The sequence below is a fragment of the Ochotona curzoniae genome, unplaced genomic scaffold (genome assembly GCF_017591425.1).
Source record: "Ochotona curzoniae isolate NIBS_2020 unplaced genomic scaffold, NIBS_Ocur_1.0 contig_883, whole genome shotgun sequence".
In the NCBI taxonomy this organism is placed as follows: domain Eukaryota; kingdom Metazoa; phylum Chordata; class Mammalia; order Lagomorpha; family Ochotonidae; genus Ochotona; species Ochotona curzoniae.
The window spans coordinates 20,338,470-20,362,439 of record NW_024466599.1 but is presented as its reverse complement, the minus strand read 5'-3'; the positions used below and the strand labels follow the sequence as shown (position 1 = coordinate 20,362,439).

General features: G+C 49.6%; 1 protein-coding gene across 1 annotated transcript in view; it reads left to right on the top strand.

Annotated features, from left to right (window-relative positions):
- Nucleotides 1-23,970, top strand: part of ALK (ALK receptor tyrosine kinase) — a 667,016-nt gene that overhangs the window by 603,119 nt on the left and 39,927 nt on the right. The window contains exons 10-12 of the mRNA XM_040993973.1: nt 2,971-3,065; nt 3,218-3,343; nt 21,933-22,095. Coding sequence (XP_040849907.1) covers nt 2,971-3,065; nt 3,218-3,343; nt 21,933-22,095 — 384 coding nt within the window. The remainder of the gene's footprint in view (nt 1-2,970; nt 3,066-3,217; nt 3,344-21,932; nt 22,096-23,970) is intronic.

Genomic DNA, 23,970 nt, shown 5'->3' with positions numbered 1-23,970 from the left:
AGAAGATGACAGCACCATCAAGGCCTTGGCACTCTGGTTAGGAATCCCAGGGCTGGGTTTTGTCCCAGGTCATGCAGGCCCCTGTCAGGAGCTTGTCCCCTGTGGAGATCCCAGAGACAGCATGACTATGGCCATGTGCTTTCCAAGACCCACAGAGAAACCCAGTGTAGGCATGGAACACCCAGCTGATGCTCAGGTGGAAAAAGGCATCTCACACGGTCACCCCTGCCAGCTTTGCCTCCTCACGTTTCCCTGTCTTGCCTACTGTTGACACCATAGTTATCCTAAAAGAAGTCTTCAATCTGGCCACTGGCCTGTTGAAAAACTGCTGTGCCTCCCCATTTTACATTGTGGGGTATGACAGAGATCACGCCAGACAAGTCTAGGATATATATGGAGTCTTTACTAACCAAGCATGGTGATGGAGTACGTACTAGAAATTAGCAAATGACAAGTCCACATGGCAAATCAGTCTGAATCCAAACCCTGAGAGGAACCAATGGTCATTACTGTGAAGTCTGTCCATTATACTGAAAACTTAGGTTTCAGCTGCCCCAGTAATATAAATCATCCTAAGAGACACACAGCAAACAACCTGGACACACTTAGAAAGCTGCAGACAGTCACCTTTTCTTGGCTTCTCTGACCAAATTCCACTACGGCTAGGCCTCACTTCTCCTAAAATTCATGAAAGCACACAAATTAGAAATATAAAGCATCTTAGCATTTGCAACTTCACTGACTCACTTAAGCAGTGAACAGAGGGTGAGGAATAGATATAGGGGCCATGTTCAGGGGCTGCCTGACCTCAGAGTATATCTGTGGGAAGCCAGAGAGCAAGCAGGTACTGGGGAGGCCAAGAGTTGGGGAGGTCACAATGCAAGAGCAACAGAAGCATGCAACCAAGAGAGAGAACACCTCCCTATCATGGGCCTTTATGGGGGTTGAGAGAGGAATGGTTATGCAAGAACGCAATACTGACCCTTCTCAGGTTCCAAGTGATGATATACAAGGTGTTGCTTTCTAGCTCATGACCCAGAACTAGCTGTCTAACACCACAACATTTCAATGAAATTGAAAGCTGTAGAAATTCTTCAGCCTATCCTTTCCATGACCCCACCATCTCCCAGGCCCCTCACACCAAGTGGAGCAGACCCAGTGCCTGCCAAGGCATCCCTCATACTAACTCTTCCTCCTACTCACCATGCTGCATCCCCACCCCTGCATCCTCAAGTCCTCGTCTGCCTTCCAAGCCAACCAAAAAGCCGCTTGCTCTGGGCAGCCCCCAATCCTCCCAGGCTGCCGTCCTCCTTCTGTCCCGAGCTCCCACAGGTCTCCCGAGCGCCCTCCCTCCTGTGGCATCTTCCAGCTTCTGCTTTATTAGATACTGACATAGACATGCCTCCTCTCTCCAACGTGAATGCAGCTTCCCTGTCTGATTTCTAGAACCCTCCTCCCTACCTGGTAGGCCTCACACAGGGTTAACACAGGACCCACCACCTGACATCTTTCTATGAAATAGAAGCAGGTGCCTATCAAGGCCATGAGGAACAATGCCTCTTGGGTGTATGTCCAAGTGCATGGGTGGCTGAGTTCATGTGGCATCCAAGCCTACACACACACAGAGTGTGTGCTTAGGTGTCTCCTCACAGCATCTGAGGTTTTCTATTGGCACACCCTCAACATCAGCCAACCGCCAACACGCCTTGCTGGTCTGTGCTGAATGAAAGACCACATAGATCCCATCGTGAGGAATGTGGTCTGAAGGCCACCACCAGTAGAGTTGGCTGTGGCCACACCGGATTCAAGCATTATTTTTTAAAAGTCTGATAGATTCAGATCCTCTTGTCCTAACTTCCAGATTATTTGGGAATGACTGGATCTCACCAGCTGGGTGCTTGCACAGAGAGATTTAGAATAGTGAAGAAGCATCGATCCCAGACATGCCATTTAGATAAAAGTTTACCTGTGATTTCAAGGCTTTCCTCCACTGACAGACTCATTGTTCTCTGACCAGAAAAAAAAAAAAAAGCCAGCATCTGACCCTATGGCCTGGTAGCCAGAGAGCATCTACTCACCCCTAGGTGGGGCTGCCAGCCCCTGCTGCAATCCAGGACCTGGCTACAGCCTGGTTGGCTCTGTGCAAACCGACCTGAGCGTGCATTCTTTTCCCTGCTTATTTCCTTCATGTGCCTCTCCCTCTCTGTTAGCGTCTGCTTCTTGTCATTCATGTACCCTGATGCTTTCTCTACTCTCAGCTCTGCCCTGGCCGGTGACCAGTAGGCTCATATTGCCTTCTTTTTCTTGAACCTCCCCACTTTCTAACAGCTTTATCAAGTGGTGATTTACATTGCATGAAGTTCACCCTTTGTAAGAGTGCAATTTAGTGAGTCTTCAAAATCTGTGGAGTTGGGTCCAGCATGGTGGCTCAATGGCTAAATCCTCACCTTGCAAGTGCTAGAATCTTATATGGGTGCTGGTTTGTGACCCAGCTGCTCCACTTCCCATTAAGTTTCCTGCTTATGGCCTGGGAAAGCAATGGAGGATGACCCAAAGCCTTGAGACCCTGCACCTGCATGGGAGACAGATGCATTCCAATGTCTTGGTGGAGACTATAGCCCCTCAGTAAGCCCACAGTGTTTTTTAAGTCTTCCCTTATCCATTCTACACATCTCTGATGACATAGGAGACCTTCTCAGAGGATAAAAGAGTCCTGGCCCCAGGTTCCAACCTCCACATTGGATTTAAGGGACAACAGAGAACTGCTGTGGCAGGATCCTTCAGAAAGACAAGAGCAGAGCTCTCTGTGGAAGGGTTTAGGGCGTGGTTGCCTGCTGTCTCCTTGCTGCTGCTCTGGGGTTTGTGGAGGCTGAAAAGTGTTCAACTGGGCCACTGATCAGCACACATCTGCTAAATGCTGCAGCCTAGGTCATTCCCCACCCTTATGTACGTTTCCCTCATTACCTGCAGGTTCTGGCTCCAAATGGTCGCATGGTGGGGACAAGGATCCAGAGCCACAGTGGCCTTCGACAACATCTCCATCAGCTTGGACTGCTACCTCACCAGTGAGTTCCCCATACCCCTAGGTCACCTGGGGCCTCACCAGGCACTCTAATGGGGGCCCATCTGTCCCTCCCACCTGCCTGAAAGTGAACTGGACTCCCTGAACCCAAGACACACCTCACCCAGCCCCTGAGACCCTTTCTCTCTATTACAGTCAGCGGAGAAGACAAAATGCCACCGAATGCAGAGCCCAAGTCAAGAAACCTGTTTGAGGGGATCTCAAACAAGGAGTTGAAGCCCAGAGAACCTACACCCGGGACCCCCGCCTTTGACCCTACAGGTAGGAACTCGGCTCACCAAGCCAAGCAGACTGATTTCTTGGTGGTGAAAGGCAGAGGGATCTGTTTTGCGATTGGGGTGGGGAGTTGCATGCAAGCAAGGAATCAACCTGTGAAAAGAGTGTCCCCTACACCCCAACTCTGGGCTCCGGAATCCAGAGTTAGCTGTCATGACTGAGTTAGGGAAGCCTCTAGAAGCTGTGCCCAGGAGAAGCTCCTCTCTGTGTCTAGGCAGGGCCCAGGATCTCATACACCAGAGAGTGACTCTGGCGTTCTCACCCAGCTTCTGAACATCCTATCTTCTTCTCATAGGCAGGTTAGGGCCGAGGCCAAGATTATCCGTTACAGAAAGGTAGCCCAGCCACCCTGATGCCCCATCAGCTTTAAGTTCCATACCACCCCATCCAATAGAACTAAAATAAATCTGTTCAGAGCATCCCACAATGGAAAACTTCTCATGGGAGCTGGGCTGGTACTCCAAACACAAGCCTCTTCAGCCTCTGTTCCACAACCACAGGCAGGTGCGGCCTCTCAGCCACTGCTTACGGCAGGGAAAGATGCTTCAGTGTGACCTTCCTGATGGCTACAGTGTGGACACCATGAGCCCAGCTGACAGGCCCCTGATTGAGGGCTTCCTGTGCCCCACTCCCACAGCTCACCCATCCCCCTGGGGGGCCTTGGCACCCTCACACTTGCAATACAAGTGACCTGCAGAGGCAGGTGCACAGCACACAGTCTACCCACCTGCTCTTTCTTATCAAAGATAAAGACTTTATTAAGATAGCCATGGATAAATGATAAATCTCTTATTGCTACTTAACAAAATCCTTGCAAGCAAGGTGTGGAAAAAAAAGTAGAAGCTTAGATTCTTTTTTTTTTTTTTTTTTTTTGATGCTGTATTTATTGACTTACAACTCATCAACTCAAACAACCAGAGTTTGGCTTTGGCTTTGACAAAGTCCTTTCCTTTCTGTCCCCTGAGTTGAGTAGTCACAGGAAAAACTCTCGGCCTTTCCACACACCAGCTACTAAACCCCAAAGAGGGCTAGGCTCCCTCCCACGTTGGGTCTCTGCTTCCCGACTTAGCTTCTTGGCTTTTAGATTCATCCCACCTGGAAGAGCCCACCTCCTGACTGACAAACTCAGAATCTGCTCCTGCTACCCCACCCCAGTGGTTCACCTCCCTGACTCCTTGGCCCTTTGTCCAACACCAGCTCCTTGTGCAAAATTCAGGACATTGACAAGTTTCCCGATTCAGGAAAGAAGCCAGATTTTCCTTCCGATGTGCAAACCAGACATGGCTGCCTACCCTGCCCTGAGCACCAGTGTTGGGCAGGAACACCAGAAGCACCTGCTGATTGGCCAGCAGGCGGCAGAAGGCTTAAGCTGCCTTCTCCCATGCCAGCAGCCGGCTCCCCAGCAGCCAATGCGTAAGAAACAGCACTCACCCTGGCTGACTCCAGGTTTATTGCCACATAACTCCCACTGTCCCTAGAAGTCTGATCGATAAGTGCCTGCCTGGTGGCCACTCAGCCTAATGAGATTACACGGCCTCTGGGAGGCAGTGGCTGACTCCTCCCTGGAAGTGAGTGGCTGCCCCAGAGGCAGGAGAACTCAGCTGCTGGCACACCAGCCCTCTCCCGTTCCTTCCAAGGAGCCACGCTTCTCATTCAAGCCTGAGCAACCTCTTTTTTTTTTTTTTCCTGCCAAGAACCATTTGGATATTTATAACGTTATTTGTGGGCTCTTCAAATTTATTTAAAAAAAGAACCTGCCATAGATGTATTGAATTCCAAGTCCCGCCTGTGGTTGCCTCAGCATGGGCCAGAACAAATGATTTCTCAGGCCGGATCTTCCCCAGCCCTGCCTGGTCCCTCGAGCAAGACCTCTGCAAAAGGCTACTCATCAGTGTTCTCTTTCCCTTCCGGAATGACCCCGGACACAGGGCCTAACATGTCCCTGGACAGCCTCAGGCATACACCAGCTACCTGAGGCTCCAGAAAGGTTCTATAACACCAAAGAAGCCAAACCCAGACCTCGAATACTTACTCTATAGCCAATTCTGTGCTCAGAGATGCTCAGAAGAACAAGACCCAGGTCAAGAGCTCAAAAGAACTTCCAGTGTAGACGAGGAACATGCAAATGTTCATCAGGAGAGGCCTGTGTAAACTTGTGAATACTAAGGTCAAACCTGCACCCACTCGGCAATAGTCACTAGCAAACATGTGCCCAGCCCCTCTCCTGTGACCATAGCAGGGGACAGGTGACCCAGCCTTGCTGTCCTGGACTTCTTCTGGTCCATGGGAAGAAAGTGGTGGTGAACCCCCTGAGACAAGTGTGTCACAAGTCAAGCTGAACCCTAGCTCAGAGCCTCTACTTGATAGTGCCCCCTGGAGGTCAACAGAGAGAAGAGGATGGAAAGGGGCAGTCGCAGAGCCTGGGCAGGGACCGTCCTGGGGACAGTGGCTGTGCTGGCCCTTCTTGGCAGGAGGAAGATGGAGCAAAGAAGAAGAGTTCCACAGCTGGTGGGCAGCAGGCCAGGATCGGAACCCCAAGTCTGCATTTTCCCCAACTAAGCTACTCCAGAAGTCTCAAAATCTCTAATCAGAAATAAACACTAAAAATAGAAGAAGAGCAAGGAGAGCATCCAGACCAGAGCTCTTGCACAAACAGTCAACAAATCAGCTCCCAATGCTTTGACAAAGAATTGAGGAGACAAGATAATAAGATTTTCTTTGCAAAGTTCAGGGCTGTCAGTTTCTACTGGGCCGGAACAAGGGTAGCTGGTGGCATTTTAGCTCTCCAGCGACTCCTAGAAACGCAAAGGCCAAATCGGTTACACCTCAGGCTTACAGAATTCCCTAAGCACTCCTCACACCCCCTCGAACCAGCCGTTCCCTCTGACTGGGATCTGACCTCACTCCTTAGGCCAGTCGGGGGTTCCCTCACGTCTCAGCCACAGGGCAGGGTGGAATTGTGAAACATCCAGGCCGAGCTGTGCAGGTGTAACACACGCAGCCTTCTCGGAAGCCGTGAGTCACTTTAGCTAATCAGATAAGGAGGCTGAAAGAGAAAACGGGGCAAGTATTAAGTCCAGGGAAATTGCATTTGTCAGCTTTGCACATACAATTACGCTAACCAAACGGTTGGGATAATGCAATCACGGGGCGGCAGAGCTGGGTCAGTTTCTCTAACTCCTTTTCAGGCAGGAGTGACTATTAGAATGAGGGGTGGCAGCATCTCTGCCCCCTTGTCGTAGAGGCCTGGTGAGAACAGACCCCCACGGCCAGTGGTCATCCACAGTTTCCTTAGCTCTCTGCAGGACTCCTTGAAGCTCTCAGGTGTGTGAGGGAAGGCTGAAGGGAAGCAGCTCTGTGTTGTCATGGGAAGGTGCCCAAACACAAGCCCAAGCCCACAGTCCCAGTTTGTGGATCGTGGCATCAAAATCACACTTTAGGGTAACAAATTGATCTGCCAGTTTCTGAATGTGTTTTTCTTGTGGTGGTGAGGCACGTGCTAAAAAGGTAAAAGTAATTGAAAATGTGTAGACGCATGGGAAGGTTAGGGAAGAGGGAGCTGGGCATGCCTTGGGGCTGGGCCATTCTGAGGCTGGCCCTTCCTCTTGGGACAAGTTAATCAAGCTGCCAGTGGCAGTACTTGTATGCGAGAGACTGGTGTGAACACAGACGAGGGCGGAGAAATGCTATTTTTAAAAAGTCACAGTTGGAAGTCAACAGGCTCCAAGTCCCCTGGTATGGCCAGCTCTGTGATGCTAAGGTCTGCAGGGACGTGGCCTAGGGGATCCAGTCGTGCCTATGGCCCGTCTCTCCCATTAACCCGTGGCTGTGCTAATGTGCCCAGGAGTGAAGCTGACAGAAGGTCCATTTCCACATGCGTGCCCCTGACTCCAGAACAGATGCCAATTTCAATGAGAAAGTTTTATGTGTTTTGTATAAATTGATTGGCTCTATTTCTGCTAAATGCATTATCCATTCACCACAGAACAACTATTAGAGTTAATAGAATTTGTAGCTAGAGCCATTATGTGCCCAGCACACCCTTCTGGGATGACGGCATTGTTGGAAGGCTGGCTTCTGGGGACCCGGCTCCCTCCCCCTCAGCTTTGTCTTCCCATTGTCCTTTGTTTCCCTCCAAACTTCCATGCTCAGGCCTTGCATGCCTAGCCCAGCCCCCTGTAATGGTGCATCCAAACATTGTTGGCCTCTTCCCTTCAGATTTATCCATAATAAATAGCATTTTTGAATCCCAGGCCCCCGGACTCCATCCTCTTCTCGCTCATTGGTGATGTGCAGGACTGGAAGGAAGCCCGGATCCCTCGTCTAGCACTAGTTCCTCATCATGGCAGCTTGGGAGGCAGGGGGCTGTGAGGTGAGCGGTCAGGAGAAGAGGCAGGCTAAAAGAGAACCCATGCACTCCAGGGGTGGGGCTCAGATTAAACTCTGTTCATCATGTCCTCAACAGCTTTTCCCCAGAAACACCCAGTATGGGCCTAATCCAGGACATCATGATGTGGCCAGGAGCTGGTCAGACCCATAGGGAACCAGACCAGCTCAGAGCTTTCCCACTGCATCCTCATGCCCTGAGTGGCTGGATCACAAACCACAAGGCAGGGAGCAAGGGAGAAGCCTAGTTCCTGGGCCTCTCTCACCAGCTCTCCAGGAAGCTCTGAGCAACAACACAACTTAGGAAGCCAGGACAGCGGTGTGACCTTGGGAGGGTGCTGAGTCCCACTCAGAGTCCCCACGGCCTCTCCTGAGCTCCCACCTGGCTGACCGCAGAGGCCTGGTCAGCTACAGCAACCACTCTCCCTCTGCTGCACGTTACGACATGCCAGACAGCACACTGGGCTCTTTCGATTGCATGGTTTCATTTCTTCATGCATCAGCCCCCTTATACAGAGGAGGAAGCTGAAGCCCAGACAGGTTGAACAGCTGGTCCTATGTTATACAGCTTTTATAAGAGGCTATAGGATGCACTTCTTATCCATCCTACACAAAGTGCTTTTCTCAACTAGATAAATCTGGAGGAGCAAACATGGGATAAAGACACTACAGGGGTAAATTATCTCCTTTCTGAAAACCTTGATTGATTGATTGATTGATTGATTTCAAAGGCAGAGTTACAGGGGGGTGGTGGGAGGGAGACAGAGAATTTTCCACCTGCTGGTTCACTCCCCAAGTGGACACAAACACAAAGGCTGGAGCTGGATGGAAGTCAGTTGCCAGGAGCTTCTTCCAGATCCGCCACATGGATGCGGGAGCCCAAGCACTTGAACCATCCTCTGCTGCATTCCCGGTAGCACTAGCAAGGAACTGGATCAGAAGTGGAGTAGCTAGGACTGGAAGCAGTGCCTGTGCGGGATGCTGGTGCTACAGGTGGCAGCTTCACTCCCTGCACCACACCACCGGCCTCTAAAAACCCTGTTTTTCATGGTAGTTTTTGCTTAGCACATCTGAGTCATCACTGACATTCAAGGCAGTGCAACAGGCAGACCAGTGCACCAGGCATGTGGAAGAAATCGGATAATTGCAACTGACTGGCATCCCTCCTTGCTCCCAGCACCCAACAGCTCAGGGGAGCAATTCTTTAGGGGGTGGTCACCATGGGGCCATGGCTACAACCCTGGAAACTGCGAGGGGCCTGGCTGCGTCATGCTGACCTGGGTTGCCTCTTATGTTACTAATCTTGGTTGTCACCTGCTGAGAGCCAGCACATACTGACAGTATGAGTTGAAGCATGAGCTGTAATCAGAGGTACCTCTCCCCGCCCCTCCCCCGCCGTCCCTACAAAGGGCTGGCTCCTTCCCAGTTAGGTTGTCACTCTTCATTTGGGTGTGTTCCAGGAAAAGAAGCACCATGAAACTAATGTGTGATTCATGAACCCCATCGCTGATATTGAAAGAGTCCCTTCTGGTGGAAGTGGCTATGCCCACGGGAGGGCCAGGCAGCATCCAGCAGAGGTGGCAAGCGTGGAGGACCTGCTAAGAGAAAATCCTTTCCCAGGGACCCCAGAGAATGCGATAGAGGGGTGGTGACACCAGGATTACAGGCGGAGTGCCTGCCAGTTACAGCTACACAGCTTCCTAATATGCAGCCCACCATTTATTCACCTGCTCCTTCCAACTACACATGGCAGTAACAGGGTCTAAGCACAGTTCATTCTTAGGCACCTCCTGAGTTTAGACATAAGCACAAGGAAGCAGTGCAATGTCATTTAAAATATATATATTCTTAAATTTTTAATTGGCCTATAATGATTGCACATATTCCTGGGACACAATGTGATATTTCATTCCATGCATGTGGTTGCTGTAATCAGATTAGGTAAGTGGAGTTGTCAGTGTGGTTTTTATAAATGCAGATGACCTATCTCCAGATCCCAGCCATACTGCTCACTTTCTGCAGCACCCTTTGCCTCGTTGAGCCTTTGTTTCGTCACAACATGCGTGTTTATCTGATTGGTGCTCACATGGCAAAGCTTTGCTGTCAGGATCCCTCGAGTGAACGTGTGCCCAGGGCTGGAAAAGGCATCTGGTAGTTTAGCTATCTCCCCTGTTTGAGAATTGAGAAAGCAAAGAATCAGAAAAGTCATGTAATTTGCCATCCAATCCCCACTGCAGAGCCAGGATTAGGGTCACTCCAAAGTAGGAACAGTGCCAAACACCGCCTGACCGTGGCCTTGACCGATGTCAAGGCTAAGTGCAGGCTGCACCCAGGTCGACTGTTTCCTCTTTTCAGCTTAGCATTCAGTGCAGGCAACATTGCTTCTCTCCCTGATACCCAGTCTCAAGGAGGCAGAAAAAAAAATGCATGCGGAGTCAATTGCCTTTAACCAGCACGCATAGGGTGCCTTGTCGGTGCCAAAGCCCTTGCCGGTGCCTTGGTGCCTCGAGGCCTGCAGCTGTGGATGGATGGAAGTGCTCATCTGGAAAAGATGCCTCCTGCTGAGCTCCACCTGCACAGGCAGGAGTGAAGCTCTGCTCCGCCAGCCCCAGAGAGCCTCTGGCCCCCGTTTCAGTTCCCAGTTCTGATCACAGCTAGCATGAGGACGGGGACCCTGTGCTAGCAAGCATGTTGTAGATTGTTCTGAAGCCACCCTCATTGTGGGGGAGGGAGACTCGGGGTTCTGGGCATCCGTGCTGTTAGCACAGAGTGCCCCATTCAGCTCGGATGGACTCCAAACCTCTGTGTGACCCTCCAGATTTACACCATGTGGTGGCTGGGATTATGACAAAGCTGCCGACAGGACACCTGGGTGCCATGCTGATGCTGTTGCCTCTCCCAGCAGCAGACAAGAGTATAGCTTTCCCTCTCCCCACTGGCCAAAGAAAACATGTTGTTTTTTCCCATTTGTTTCTGTGGCGGGTTATGTAAGTAGGAGACAATAAATGATCCAGGCACTCTGGACTCAGCATGGCTTGATTAGGATCATTCAGCTCAAAGATTAACAGGACATGGAAGGCCCCTTCATCCTAGTGAGTGCATTAAGCACTTGTTTGGGAAGACCACTTTTAATTATCCCTCTTCTGCCGGATTGGCTCCTCCAGCCTGTAGGGCAACGCCACACCCCCCTTGGAGCCTATTCAGCCCACTGCTTGTCGCGGCAAAGCTGCAGTAATCTTGGATGGAGAAGTGTTTTTCTTTGTTTATTTTTTAATCATCCAAGCCCCAAGCTAGACAGAGGATAAAGCAAGATAAAGGCGAAAATGCTAACACCTGACCACCAAAGGGGGTCATTCCTGCCTGCTCCTCCCCCACCGGGAGAAAGGAAAACAAGAGTTGGAGCTACTCTTTGGTGCCACTGAGTCAGGGAGGAGTGAACACACAGGGCAGGACCCTCACTGCTGGGTGTTCACACACAAACAGGATGAGAGGGCCACGGAACAGACAAGCAGCAGCACTGGGCCCTCGAATGGCTGCGTGTTATCTCTTGCTTACCGACAGTAGCACGGAGGCTTCCTGTGGGCACAGTTCAGCGGTGTGATCTCTCAGAAGGTTCCAGGCATACAGTTGGCCAAGGCCAAGGTCTCCTCTGCAAGTTTGCTTGGAGCAGGATTTGCTTCCAAGCCCACCTGGTTGTTGCCAGTTCCTGGAGGGCACTGGGCTGACTGGGCACTCTCAGTTCTCCTCTCCGTAGCAGCTTGCTTGATCACAGCCAGTCAAGAGAGACGCGATCTGTTAGTATGATTTAGAGTCACAAAGACGACATCCATCACCGTGGCTAGCCTCTGTGGGTTAGGAACAGCCCACAGGTGTCACCCACACTCCCAGGCAGCCTTCTGTAAGTAGTCAGCACTACTGCAGTTGGCCTCCTCACTCTTTCAGGTGTGTATCTAAGTATATGCCTGGGTACATTTTCCTCAATTTTTTGCAAGTGTCCCAACCAAATCCTAGTTTGGAACCTAAACATGTTACAAAAGGAGGAAGCAGAGGACTCTGCATTTGGGATCCTCTCAACTGGATTCCCCAACCCAATCAGTCGTCCATTTACACTTGAATCCTATGAACTCCACTTGTGGTAAATAAGTGATTGTGTGGATGTAAAGAATATCCCCATTCATCAATATCTGTTGAAAGAATCTTTGGTTTCAAAATGGAAGATTCTAGAATCTTCCCCATGAAAACTTTCAATCCAAATCCCATGTGATTAGATATTAGATTAGAGGTCTGAACTGTTTTATTGAGAGGATATTGAGATTTTATGCATCTAATTGTTACTATTATGTAGTAAATGACTGATGGATATAATGGTTAGATAACAGGTTAAGGAAGGTAAAGCATAGCTTGGGTCGTCCAGCAACCTGATCTGAGAATCAGAAAAATCTCCTGGCCCACAGAAAAGCTCTCTGAAGAACATGGCTCTTGATTTCTTCTCAACCAGCCTTATGATTTTTTAAAAATATATATATTTGTTTTATTTATTTTATGTATTTGAAAGGCAGAGAGGAGATTGGGATGGGGCAGGAGGGAGAAAGAGAGAGAGACAGACAGATATCTTTCATCGGCTCACTTCCCAAATAGCTAAAATAGGCAGGGCTGGGCCAGCCTGATGCCAGAAGCCAGGAACCCCATCTGGATCTCCCACATGACTGGTTGGGGTCCTAGTACTTGGGTCGTCTGCTGCTTTTCCAAGCACATTATCAGGAAGTTGGGTCGGAGGTGGGGCAATCAGTACTAAACAGGCCCTCTCATAGGGGATGGCATTGTCACAGGCAGTAGCTTAACCCCTGTGCCACAACACAGACCCCACAACTGATTGTATGATTTTCATGCTACTAATTAATCAGTTCAGTCTATCAACCTATACATTGCATGACCCATGAAGTCAGTGGGTTGTCCACCTTGCGAAGGAGAAGGACTTCAGTGTGCATGTGTGTGTGTGTGTGTGTGTGTGTGTACATGTGAAGTATGTGCATTCAACTAACCATGTGTATGTATGTGCCAGGCCCTCCGGGGAGTGCTCCCTTTTCATCAAGGCCAAGAGGTGACCCAGCTTTCAGCCCACTCCCATTTATTCTACCAAGCTACTCTGGTAAGGCCCATTCTGTGTGGCTCTAGTTTTAATTCACGAGCTGCAAAGGGCCCAAAGTGTTCCCCTGACCGCACACAGTACCCCCAGAATGCATGACCTCCTCCTTTTGACCACGCCAGTGCATTGGGGACTGGGTATCTGGCCTATTCTTTCTAATGTATTTATCATTTAGCAAATATTTATTCTCTACCTGTTTGAGGTCCTGGACACAAAAATAGTCAGCCAAACAGAAGAAGCTCCGCTCTCGTGGGCATGTGCTCTAGCAGGCAGACAGACGGCAAGCAGATGTACAAAAGGCACTCACACTCCCAAGCAAGCATAAACTGTGAAACAGAGGAAACGAAGCCAAGGGCAGAAGAGACAACTGCAGAGCCTGTGGTCTCTGCACCTGTGTTCTCTGATGAGGAGATAAAAAGCATGAAGCCTTCGGAGTGTCCCAGTGTATTGGAGAAGAACCGGGAAAATGCACTGCTAACTAATAACAAGCCCTGCTTTTTACTCCTAGGTTGGTGTAGCCCAGGGAAAACTTTCAGAATACAGGTAGAGAAGTCACAAGTGCCAGAGGCCTTGACTGTGAAGTGTGCTCAGGTAGAGCAGATGTGGCTGACGGAGGGCAGCTCACCTTAGCTGAGCATTCCAGACCAGGGAGAGGAGCTCAGGGGCCTGCCTCTCCCCACCCCACCACCCCCAGGGAAGGGTCCAAAGAGCAAGGGAAACCTCTTCCAAGTCCACAGATGGTGCTGTGTGAGGGACAGCATCGGCTTCCTCGCTGTCACTGCTGTTACAAGTAGGCTCCTTGAAAGGATCACAGTCTGTATGAAGAAACAAACGTGCAGAAGGGTTGAGAATAGAGCAGTGAGGGGCTTAAGCCTTCCCCTCTGCAGCCTCTCTCTTAGGAGCCAGCAGATTCACAGCAGGGGGCGGTGACACCCAAGAATACAACCCTACCAGGAGGTCCTGGATCAAGGCTTCCCTCTTGGTTGGCAAGACAGAAATCCTTGCCTGTCAGGGCCTGAATGAGGCAGTGCTGATAAATGAACCACCACCCGTTCCACTTAAGCCCCCGGATCCATTATGTTGTAACACGCAGGTGGGTGAGATCTGGATACCCATGTCAATATCAAATACTTTATTAGTGCAACTCTGGCCTAAAGCCAGCAGGGGAGTAACCGAATTAGCCCCGAGGCCTCCCTTAACTTAAATTTGACAGCTCTGCTTTGGGACTGTGTGTTGTGTGACCTCTCCCTTCTCCGTGTGTTACAGCCTTCCTCGGGGAGCAGGGAGGTAACTGAGATCACAGCGCGGCAGCCATCGCAGGAGCCATTAAAACTCCCTCCAATTGCTGGATGTCAAGGCTGTTTAGGGTAATCGGCTCCTGAGAGCAGCTTTTATCTCCATAGCTGTGACACGCTGCCCTGGGGGTGGGGGGTCCCTCTCCAAGGAAGAGTCCCTCGGGACCCCCTCTCTAGTCTTTGTTCCCTGAGACACCTGTCTGTCAACAGGAACTGTGGGTGAAATAAAGGAGATGAAAATGTGAAAGTAAGAATGTAAGCAGATGGGTAAGTAAAAAAACCAGTAAAAAGCAGGGCTGATGTTATAACCATCCGTGTCACGGTCTTACCATCAGCAAAGAATGGCAAGGCTGCCTCCCACGTCAGAGAGCCTGGGTTCAAGTCCCAGCTCCTCTCTCAATTCCAGCTTCCTGCTAGTCCAGATGTTGGGAGGCAGTGGGGATGACTCAGGAAGTTAGGTCCCTGCCATCTGTGAGAAGGAGCCTTCATTGAGTGCTCAGCTCCTAGCTGCAGCACAGTGCAGCTCTGGCCAGTGCAGGCATTCCAACGAGTGAATGGTTGTCTCTCTCTATATATATATTATCTTTCTCTCTCTCTCTCCCTCCTTCTTTCCTTCTCAGACTCTTCAACAACAGAGACAAAAAGAGAAATGACAGTAAAGTTTTGCATAAATGAATGAACAAAGTGTGTGTCTGTGTATGTGTGGGTGTGGGTGTGTGTTCACAGAAACTATGGGCACACGTATCATTATGGGGCTTGCATGTGTGTATATATGCATGCCCATATATGAAAATAAATTCTGTCTGAGAGAAAAAAAAACTGACTGGAAGAATAACACGGAACATTCATCAGCTAGAAGCTATTTATTTTGTGCAATGAGTAAATGCAGCTCCTCCTAGCCTCAGGTTTGCTCTGTAATCATGAACCAATTGTTTAAGTTTTCTACATGATTGACTATCTTATGAGATAAAAGTAACAATTCTTTCCCATTCCCTGTCTACTGACCTAACACGATCATGATTGTGAGACACTAATCTCATTGGAGACTACAGATGCTATTGTAATTAGATACATTGAAATTGAAGGCCCACACATTCCCAACTCTGCTCATTCAGAATCGCACCACCATCTTTGTCTCCTTTGATTAGACTTACAGTGCCTTCTACCATCCACCCAATAGGAATACTGAATTCTAAGTAAGTCCCCAAACTGTGAAATAAGGCTAGCTCCCCCTCAGCCTGACACACCCGCCTCAAGCCCGTACATGATACTGCATTTAGAGATTGCACCAAGAACCTGCCAGAGTACTGAGAAAGCAGATACAATGCCAGAGAGAGAAGAGCTGGGTCAGCAGAACATGTGACTACCTGGGAGCACTTCTTGAAGGGCCACGTGTCCCTAACAGAACTCCCCAAGTCTTTGTGACACTACCATGGGAGGCTAAGACATATCTAGGAGACTGCATCCTATAAAAACAGAGCACAGTGTGCTAGCAGGTGCTATGCCAGAACCAGTGGAGCTCCCCCTGAGCGGGTGCAGGACCTAGCCCAACTGCTGATGTGAGCGCGCCAGTCACAGCAAGTAAGCACTCATGATGCCTACACTGTGTTTATTCCAAAACTCCTGGAAAGATGACAATGTCTGTTTATACGCTCAGACATACGTGGACATATAATTTCTAGCTGTGGTCACTTAGCGAAGGCTAAAAACAGCCACCAACCTAGTAGCTTCTGTTGCACTTGGATTTTGTAACTGAAATATCTTTTACCTCTAAAAGAAAAGAGGGTTTTTGGAAAAACGTGCGATTCCAGGCATGGAGAAGGAACACTTTGTCATCCCGTGTAGCAAGGGAGCTTTCAAGTCTACAAGTTCATGTCAAAAGGATTCAGGATGCTGCCATTGGCCAAGGATGGGACAGTTTGGGCTTTCCAAGAATAATAATTGTGAATAAATAAAACTTAGAATTCATAGTTGGCCTCTTCAGAGGAGGATTGAGAACCAATTCAGCATCCTGAAAATTCTAAAAGAGGAGAAAGAACTGAGCATTTATCCTGCCTTTCCTGCGGAAACTGAATTGCTGAATGACTAAATCATAAATGGGGTGAGAGTATCTCTTTAGCATATGGTAGCTAATAAATGAGAGTGATGCAATCACAATAGCATTCTTTCACAGCTCCTGGTAAATAAATGGCTATAGGTACTGGGCCTCAGCAAGTACATCGAAAACAGTGAGCACTGATCGGACACTCAGTACCTCTTCATGCAAGATTTCAGCTGCAGCCTCACAGACAAACCTAATCGGCGCCTGGCAAGGCAGGCTAACATGCTGCACTGCACCAGAGATGCAAGCAGCAAGCTCCCGCCCCTGGGTCCCGATTCCTCCAAAGATAACGTCAGAGAAGGGTAGGAGTAGTAGAAGAAGACTCTGTAGCTTTAAATAAGCAAACCAAATTCAACCAGCAAGTCTAGAGAACGGTACCTCAGGATGGAGCACACTCGGGCCATAACACTGCTGTGAAACGTGAGGAAGCGATTGTTGCGTCAGCCAGGATCATTGTTCCCTTTAGGAGTGTGAGGAAGGGATGTCAGTGTAAAGGCCATCCAAGGTTTCCTGAAGTGGCTGGCCAGTGTCTGTCCCTTGCCCTGGGAGGCGGTTAGCGTTTGTTTTATAGTAAGTATACACCTGCTGTCTGTACACACTTACCGCATAATGTATACACTTGCTGTATACATTAGGTACACACTTGCCTTGTGGCGGGTTTCATATCTGTGTTTCATTTTTAAATGAAAGTCTCCTATTATTTCTCACTGTTGGAAGGTCTTATGTAAACATACCATTAGACAGTGGATCTCTTTAAGTTGCCAGTGTATTTTTTTTTTGTTTTTGTACTTGCAACAGATAAAAAAAAAAGCCAGGATTTTGAAACAGATGCATTTTTCTGGTCATCCATACCAGGTGATATCTAATTAAGTACTTCCTTTGTCTTTTGGTTGTTGATGAGTCGCCTAGCTAATTGCAATGTCGGTATCAGACAGATTGTGTGTCTATAAGGGAACGTTGCTCTGTCGTTCAAGGAGTTGAGATGGGTAAAAGAAATGTTATAATCACAGTGGCTACAAGATGTGTCTAATTTTTATTCTGTTCTAATAAGAGGACAATTTATTTTTATCAGGTATGCAAGAAAATGCCTTCTTTTTCTAATTTATAATGAGGAGTGCTACATACATCTTATGGGTGGGTGAATGATTCGGTGTGCTCAGATACTGGTCACGAATCCTAGCTAAAGCGCCCTAGGGTGCCCTCACAACGCTTCAGAACAGGGTGTATCACCCAGTGGTTAACAAGCTGGTTAAGACATCCAGGCCCATATCAGTGTACCTGACTTGGTTAGTGCCTCTGGCTTCCTGCTAATGCAGATGCTCAGAGACAGCAAGGATGACCAAGTAATAGGATTCCTGCAACCTGGATTGGGCTCTGACCTCCTGACTTTATCCCAGAAACCCAGCATTTGGGATCTCTCTTTCGCTCTCACTCCTGCTTCCCTTCTCTTTGCCTCTCAAAATAAACAATAAGTTTCAGTCTGCCACGGCCTCTAAAAAGTTCAGTTTACCCAGTGACTATGAAAAAAAAAAAATCCAATTCTGTGGATCAGAACCTCAATGGTGCAACTCGCCCATGGGAGCCGTTGAGTGCCCTCCCATTGTGCAGCACACATCGGCCTTCCCACCGCAGCAGGGCCGTGTTATTGTGATGAATAGTGATGATCGGGAGCTTACCTTCCTCTCTGTCCTGCTCTTTTTGACTTGAGTCGAACAGATGAGACGACTTAGCAACAGTCATAAAACCAGTGCAATCACCATCTTAGCTTAGTGCTTTTGCATTGTGCTATATATTACTAATTGATTTGTTTCTTCTCAAAGTATTCTGCTAGATACTTACAGCGAAACCCGGTGCTTAATGCATTTTTCTTGACTCAGCTGTCTATAACCAGTCAGCATCTGATGTGTGTGAGTTCCACATACAATTCAGATGTATTAAGCTGTGTTTCTACTGTGTAATGTGTATAAGAACAAGGGAAAGTGATTCTCTTTTTTCCCTCATGATATTTAATATAAATGGGTTTTATCTAGTTTGCTTGCTCTTCTATATAAGAAAAGAAGAAACACTTCCTCTTTCTGCTGCTGCCAACCCCCAGCTCCTCTTGGTGGCCATTTGGACCCCCACAGTTTCACTGAGCTGCAGAGACCAATAGAACTCCTTTAGGAAGGAAACATGGGAACCCTGGTATCCTCGGACTGGCAGCTCAGCATCGAGCCCACCCACTGCCAGTTCTGTGACCTTGATCTTCCCTCCACAAACCAAAGCTTTGCAGGAGACATAGTCCCTCTTGTCTACATCTCTGCTTCCTCATCTTGTATACATCCCAATTGTTGGACTTCTCCACTGATGCCCCATGACCTTCCCAAGGACCAGAGCCCTAACTGAGCACCTGCTGTCCTTGGCAGACCTTGGTCAAGCCCACCACTCTGTGACCACTGTCTTGGCACTGAGACCCACCCATCACAGTACGCTGACCAGACTCCCACCTGGAATCCCAATAAACCTCAACAACATTAGAATAGTCTGTTCATGGCTTTAACTGAGCCTCATGCTTGGAGATCTAAAAGGAAACAAAAACTAACCCCTCTGAAACATTCCAAGGGAATTTCTTAGTGATTCCCACATCTTTTCAGGTTTGAACTTGGCTTGATAGATGATTGCATGTATCTCTGGTTTAACCCATTTTCCATTCATTGTGCTGCAGACTAAGCAAGAGTCAGACATCTTTAATTCCAGTGGGCACATGTTCAAAAGCCGATTGTAGCACCAAAGGAAGGCCTGAGAAAGGACACCAGGGGTCAGGGACTCAGATGGGGACAATGTGAACTGACTGCAAGCTGAGAGATGTTTGACCACAGCCAAGAACTCCTGTTCAGAGGAGGAAGAACCCTCAGTGTTTTCCTTTCTCCAAGGCTGATAGGCTCAGAAGAGCTTCTTCCTCTTTAGAATTCTTTGGCTCATGTGGACAATGAGGCAGGTGGAATGAGGATGCAAGCCTGACTGAGGAGCAGGCTCCCTGGGGAAAGTTTCTGCACCATGCAAGTCCTGCTTGCCTATATTCCCCCTCAGGAGCTTTTGGGTCTGAGACTTCAGGGCCCTTGGGACTTCGTCTTAAACTCCTCAGGTCACTGGGGAACCACTGAGTCTGGTGATCTCCAAGCTTCCCTCTTGCTGTGACATGCAGTGATTCCCGCAGATTCTGGACAGCCCACGCAACAGGAGCCAGCAGGACAAAACTTGAGAGAGGCAAGTGCACACGTCAGAAGTGGCCAGCCCTCACCCAGTGAGCAATAAACTCCAGCTCCATGATCCCAAATGGTAGTGATGGTGGAAAGCATAAATTGATTGCAAACGAAATGGGGGCAGATTTATGAGGGTCAGAGCCATCCAGGGGGAGCAAGAGGACCACCGTGCCTCAAAGGCTGCTGGGAGCAACGGAATTATGGCCGGGTGAATCATGCTTCTGACCTGGGATGGCAAATTCTCCATTCCCATGGAATCCACTTTAGAGATAGTTCCCTCTCTGGACCTTTCCATCTGAAATTGCTGCAAATGAAAACAAAATTTTGAGTAGAGGAACCACCTGAGACCAATATCTGTCCTCTGAATTGGGGAAATACCAGTCCCTTTACTGAAAAATGGCCCCAAAGTCCCTTCTTTGTGGAATCAGGGAAATAAATTTCAAGACTGAGTATCTGCAAAAACTGAATATGAAGTCACATACTTTTTAAACTATATTCACTATGCATCTCTGCTGGCAGCTTTTGTGCTAAGCATTTTGCTCGGGTCACCATTTTATTTGCACAGAAAGTCTACGCAGTAGGTTTTATCATCTCTGTTTGTACATGGTAATAAATGGAGGTTTAGAAAGGTTAGGTACTCTAACCCGGGTGTCACTGTTTGAATCAGGAGCAAAATCCAGGATGAGAAAAATGGGTCTATCTGAATCCAAAGCCCACGCCCTCTTTCTGTCCCACTAGCCAGGAAGGAGGAGCTCTCAAACCCCTAGGACTGTCCTGGACCCTTCACAGCACTGTTGCCCTGGGCTGCAGGTGGCAGGGAGACCCACTGGAGGGGAGAAGCTGGCATAGGGGGCCACACCATCCCTTCAGCCCTCTGCCCCACCACACTGTCAAGGGAAAACTACACAAATCTTATCTCACTTTCAGGATTGAATTCACTTTGTGAACACCCATTCTTCTGCCCCCGGGTAAAAGAAGCTGCTGGAAACCTCAGCTGCCTGCTTGGGCACAGGCCGGGAAGCAGCTTTGTGCTGCAGATCATGGGCTGGGAGGAGTTTGTTTTGCAACTCTCTTCCTGACCTTTCCCTATTTTCCCTTCCCTTGTCTTCATTGTCATCTCGAACTGAGTTCCAATTCCCATGTGCTGCTGGCCCTGAAATGGACAGAAATGACCGTGGTCATGTACCTCGTTATCAGGGGCCGCTCCAGCCTTGGCATGTAGGCAAGCATCATCGACACAAGTCATGGTTGCAGAGCTTTGGGTTTGGCTTCTTTTAATTTTCCAACCCATTCTCTTTCACAGGCAAAGGAACTAGATTAAGGTCTGACAATCCACCATTGATGAGGTTATCACTTTAATGTTCCGAGTAAACAATGCCCCATGCACACAGATAAACATTCCCATCATTTTCTGTAGGTAGAATTCAATTTACACACACACACACACACACATGCTCTCTCTCTCTCTCTCTCTTTTTCTTCTTGAGTTCTAAGTAAGTTATTAAGAATATACTTCTAGGTTTCTGTTGGCTGTAAATTTATTAGAATTCTAGCCAACATGAGATCTGGCAATTCTCAAAGCCCTGGCCTTTACAGAAAGTTCTGGAGAAGGTGAGGAAGGGTAATGTCCCTAGAAGGTGAAGACAGAACACGCTACACAGAGGCAGGAAAGGGAGGGCCGCCCACTAAAGGCACATTCACTCTGTTCTGTTTCCTGTCATCTCTGTTACATAGACACCCTAAAAACTGCTTCTACCGCATCCCCAACAGCAACCTGGCTAAACATGGAGAAGGATCCCTGTCCATCTGGAGGCCTATTAGGGGGTTCCTGACAAACAAAACCATAGACAAGGGATACCAGGCTTCCTGCTCCAACTTCTACTATGGGTACCTAGACGCACAGGGGGCTCATGGAGTTGATGCTGTCTCCAGTGTACTCTCCCAGTCTTTGCTGAGGCAAGGGGCTCCTACCTGCCCAATGCCAGGCCTTCCCACGCAGTTTAGACACAGTCCCAACAATGCAGGTGGAGTACCTGTGGCTTGCTGGCACTGTGCTGGAGACCAGCTGCTGGTGCCTATTTCACCTGAAGGGGGCGCACTCGCTCCCAGAACCCTCCACCTCCAGGTCAGCAGCTGTTCCCGCATCACCATACCACCGATGTCCTATATTATGATTACTTACGTCTTTTTTGGTTTCTCTCAGGGGCTGTAGGATTCTGAAGGCTGAGTCCAAGGGGCACTCCACCTGCAGCTCCCCTCATGTGGTGTAGAGCAAATCCTCAGCACAGGTTGTTGGTGCTTGGTGCTAACCTGTGGAGCACAGAGCTGTCTAGACAGCCCAGGGACACTGTGCAGGAAGGTTGCCCAGGCCAAGCCAGTGACTGCCTCTCCTCTTGTGCCGCAGTTCACTGGCTGTTCACCACGTGCGGGGCCAGCGGGCCTCATGGCCCCACGCAGGCCCAGTGCAACAACGCCTACCAGAACTCCAACCAGAGTGTGGTAGTGGGAAGCGAAGGCCCCCTGAAAGGCATCCAGATCTGGACAGTGCCGGCCACCGACACTTACAGGTGCGTATAGAAGAGGGGAGGCCGAGGGACATGACTGCCCTCCTGAAAGGGGCTGGAGTGCAGCCTGTGAGTGCATAACCCCAGGCTGTGCAAGCATGCCAAGGTTTGAGGGTGACCAGCTCTGGGCCGCGCGAGGGTGTAAGGGCTGGAGGTGGGGAAGTGCAGCTGGCGAAGAAGAGGTGTTCTTTGTCTTCAAGGAGGTGTGCTTACGGTAGCTGCTGGATGATTGCTAACGATGATAATTACGGCGAGCATGTTCTTTGAACATGACTTGGTGTTCTTCAAATGAGGCGGTGCATGTAAGAATGTTTGGGAAACAAACGTTGGATTCACATGAAAGCTGCTGTCCTTCCCTGGCACCTCCTTCCCCAGGCTTCCATGCTCACAAGCTCAGCAGCTGCTCTCAAACACTCATCCGCCCCCTTCCCAGCCCGGCAGCGCATGCCAGTAGAACAAAGCCAGATGGGGGACACCTGACTCCACTGCACCACCTAGAGGCCAGGGCACTCAGTGAAACTGATGGCAACGGGAGAGGGGCTGTCCCAGCCCTAGGCAGCCCAGTCCGCAGGGCCAGGTGCGTCTGAAGAGGTGCGTTCCTCACGAGCTCCCTGTGATGCTACGAAACCCTGTGAGAACATTGTGTTTCACAGACCCTTCCGGGCTCGTGAGCCTGTGAGGCTGTGCAGTGTCACATCCAGGCCGCTGCCACCATCCTCATTTTGGCAAGCAAGGAAAGGGACACACAGAGAGTGAGGCACCTCTCTGCAGGCACAGCATCCAGAGACTGCCTGCCACCCCTTGGCTGAGACCCCCACGCTGCAGCTCAGGCACAGGGCACAGGGCAGGAGTACCAGTGAAGGTGGACCCCTACTTGGGACATGCTCCCAGGGGCTGAACATGGGGCAGGAGGGCAGCTCTCCCTCCCCTCCCACAGCACCCTCCCCCCACTAAGGCTTCAGCCTCACTCTTTCCCCAGGGGGCAAGGCTTCTCAGACTGTCCTGTTCTTGCCCAGCCTCCCATCACCACCCCAGGCAGAGCCCTAAGTGCCTTATGATTGATATTCTGTGCAGAAGGCCTGCCTGTAATCAGATTGACCACTCCCAGACCCACACAGCCCTAGTCCATGTCCCAAGACGCCCAGGCCACCCCAGTCCCCTCACTGAAAGCGAACTAGACCCTCCCCCAACCCCCACCCACTTCCTGCTGAGCAATGCTGGGAAGAAAGCACTGAAGTGAACTTTAGGCTCCTTTCATCTGAAATGCATGAACAAGTGACACACTGGATCATGAGACGCCCATAGGGGGCCCTTGTGAGCTGCCATGCCCATGGGCACTGTGAGCCAAACTTGCCTAGGGAAGCTCATCCCTGGAGATGGTGTGTCCCCATCCATAACAGACAGAGGATCACTTGCAGCTACCCAGCTGGCTGTGAAGGTGATACGCAGGGGCTAGCAGGATGCCCATGTGCCCAGTGCTTGCTGGCCCGTAGGCCCAAAAGGGCAACAGCAGGCAGATCCCCCCCAACCCCAGGTAGTGCCCCAGCAGTGCCCAACTTGGCCATTTCCAAGGACTTTCTCCCAGCTTCCACAGATGGTGCCCCATATTTTGAGACGTATCCTGCCTGAAGAACTGCACTTATAAGATTTCATTCAATCTTCCCATTTATTATTCAGGACAGCTGGGTCTGAGTCAGGTCTCTGATGTGCATGGCTTGCCCCCTGTATGGCCATATGGCACTAAAGTAACCTCAGCTCAGATGGAGAAAATGACTCCATGTGGCTGTTGGAGACCAGGGGACCCTGGCACAACCCGCAGCCCCCACCTGATGATGGCCTCACGGCAATGACCACAAAGAGCCACTTTCCTGTTGAGGT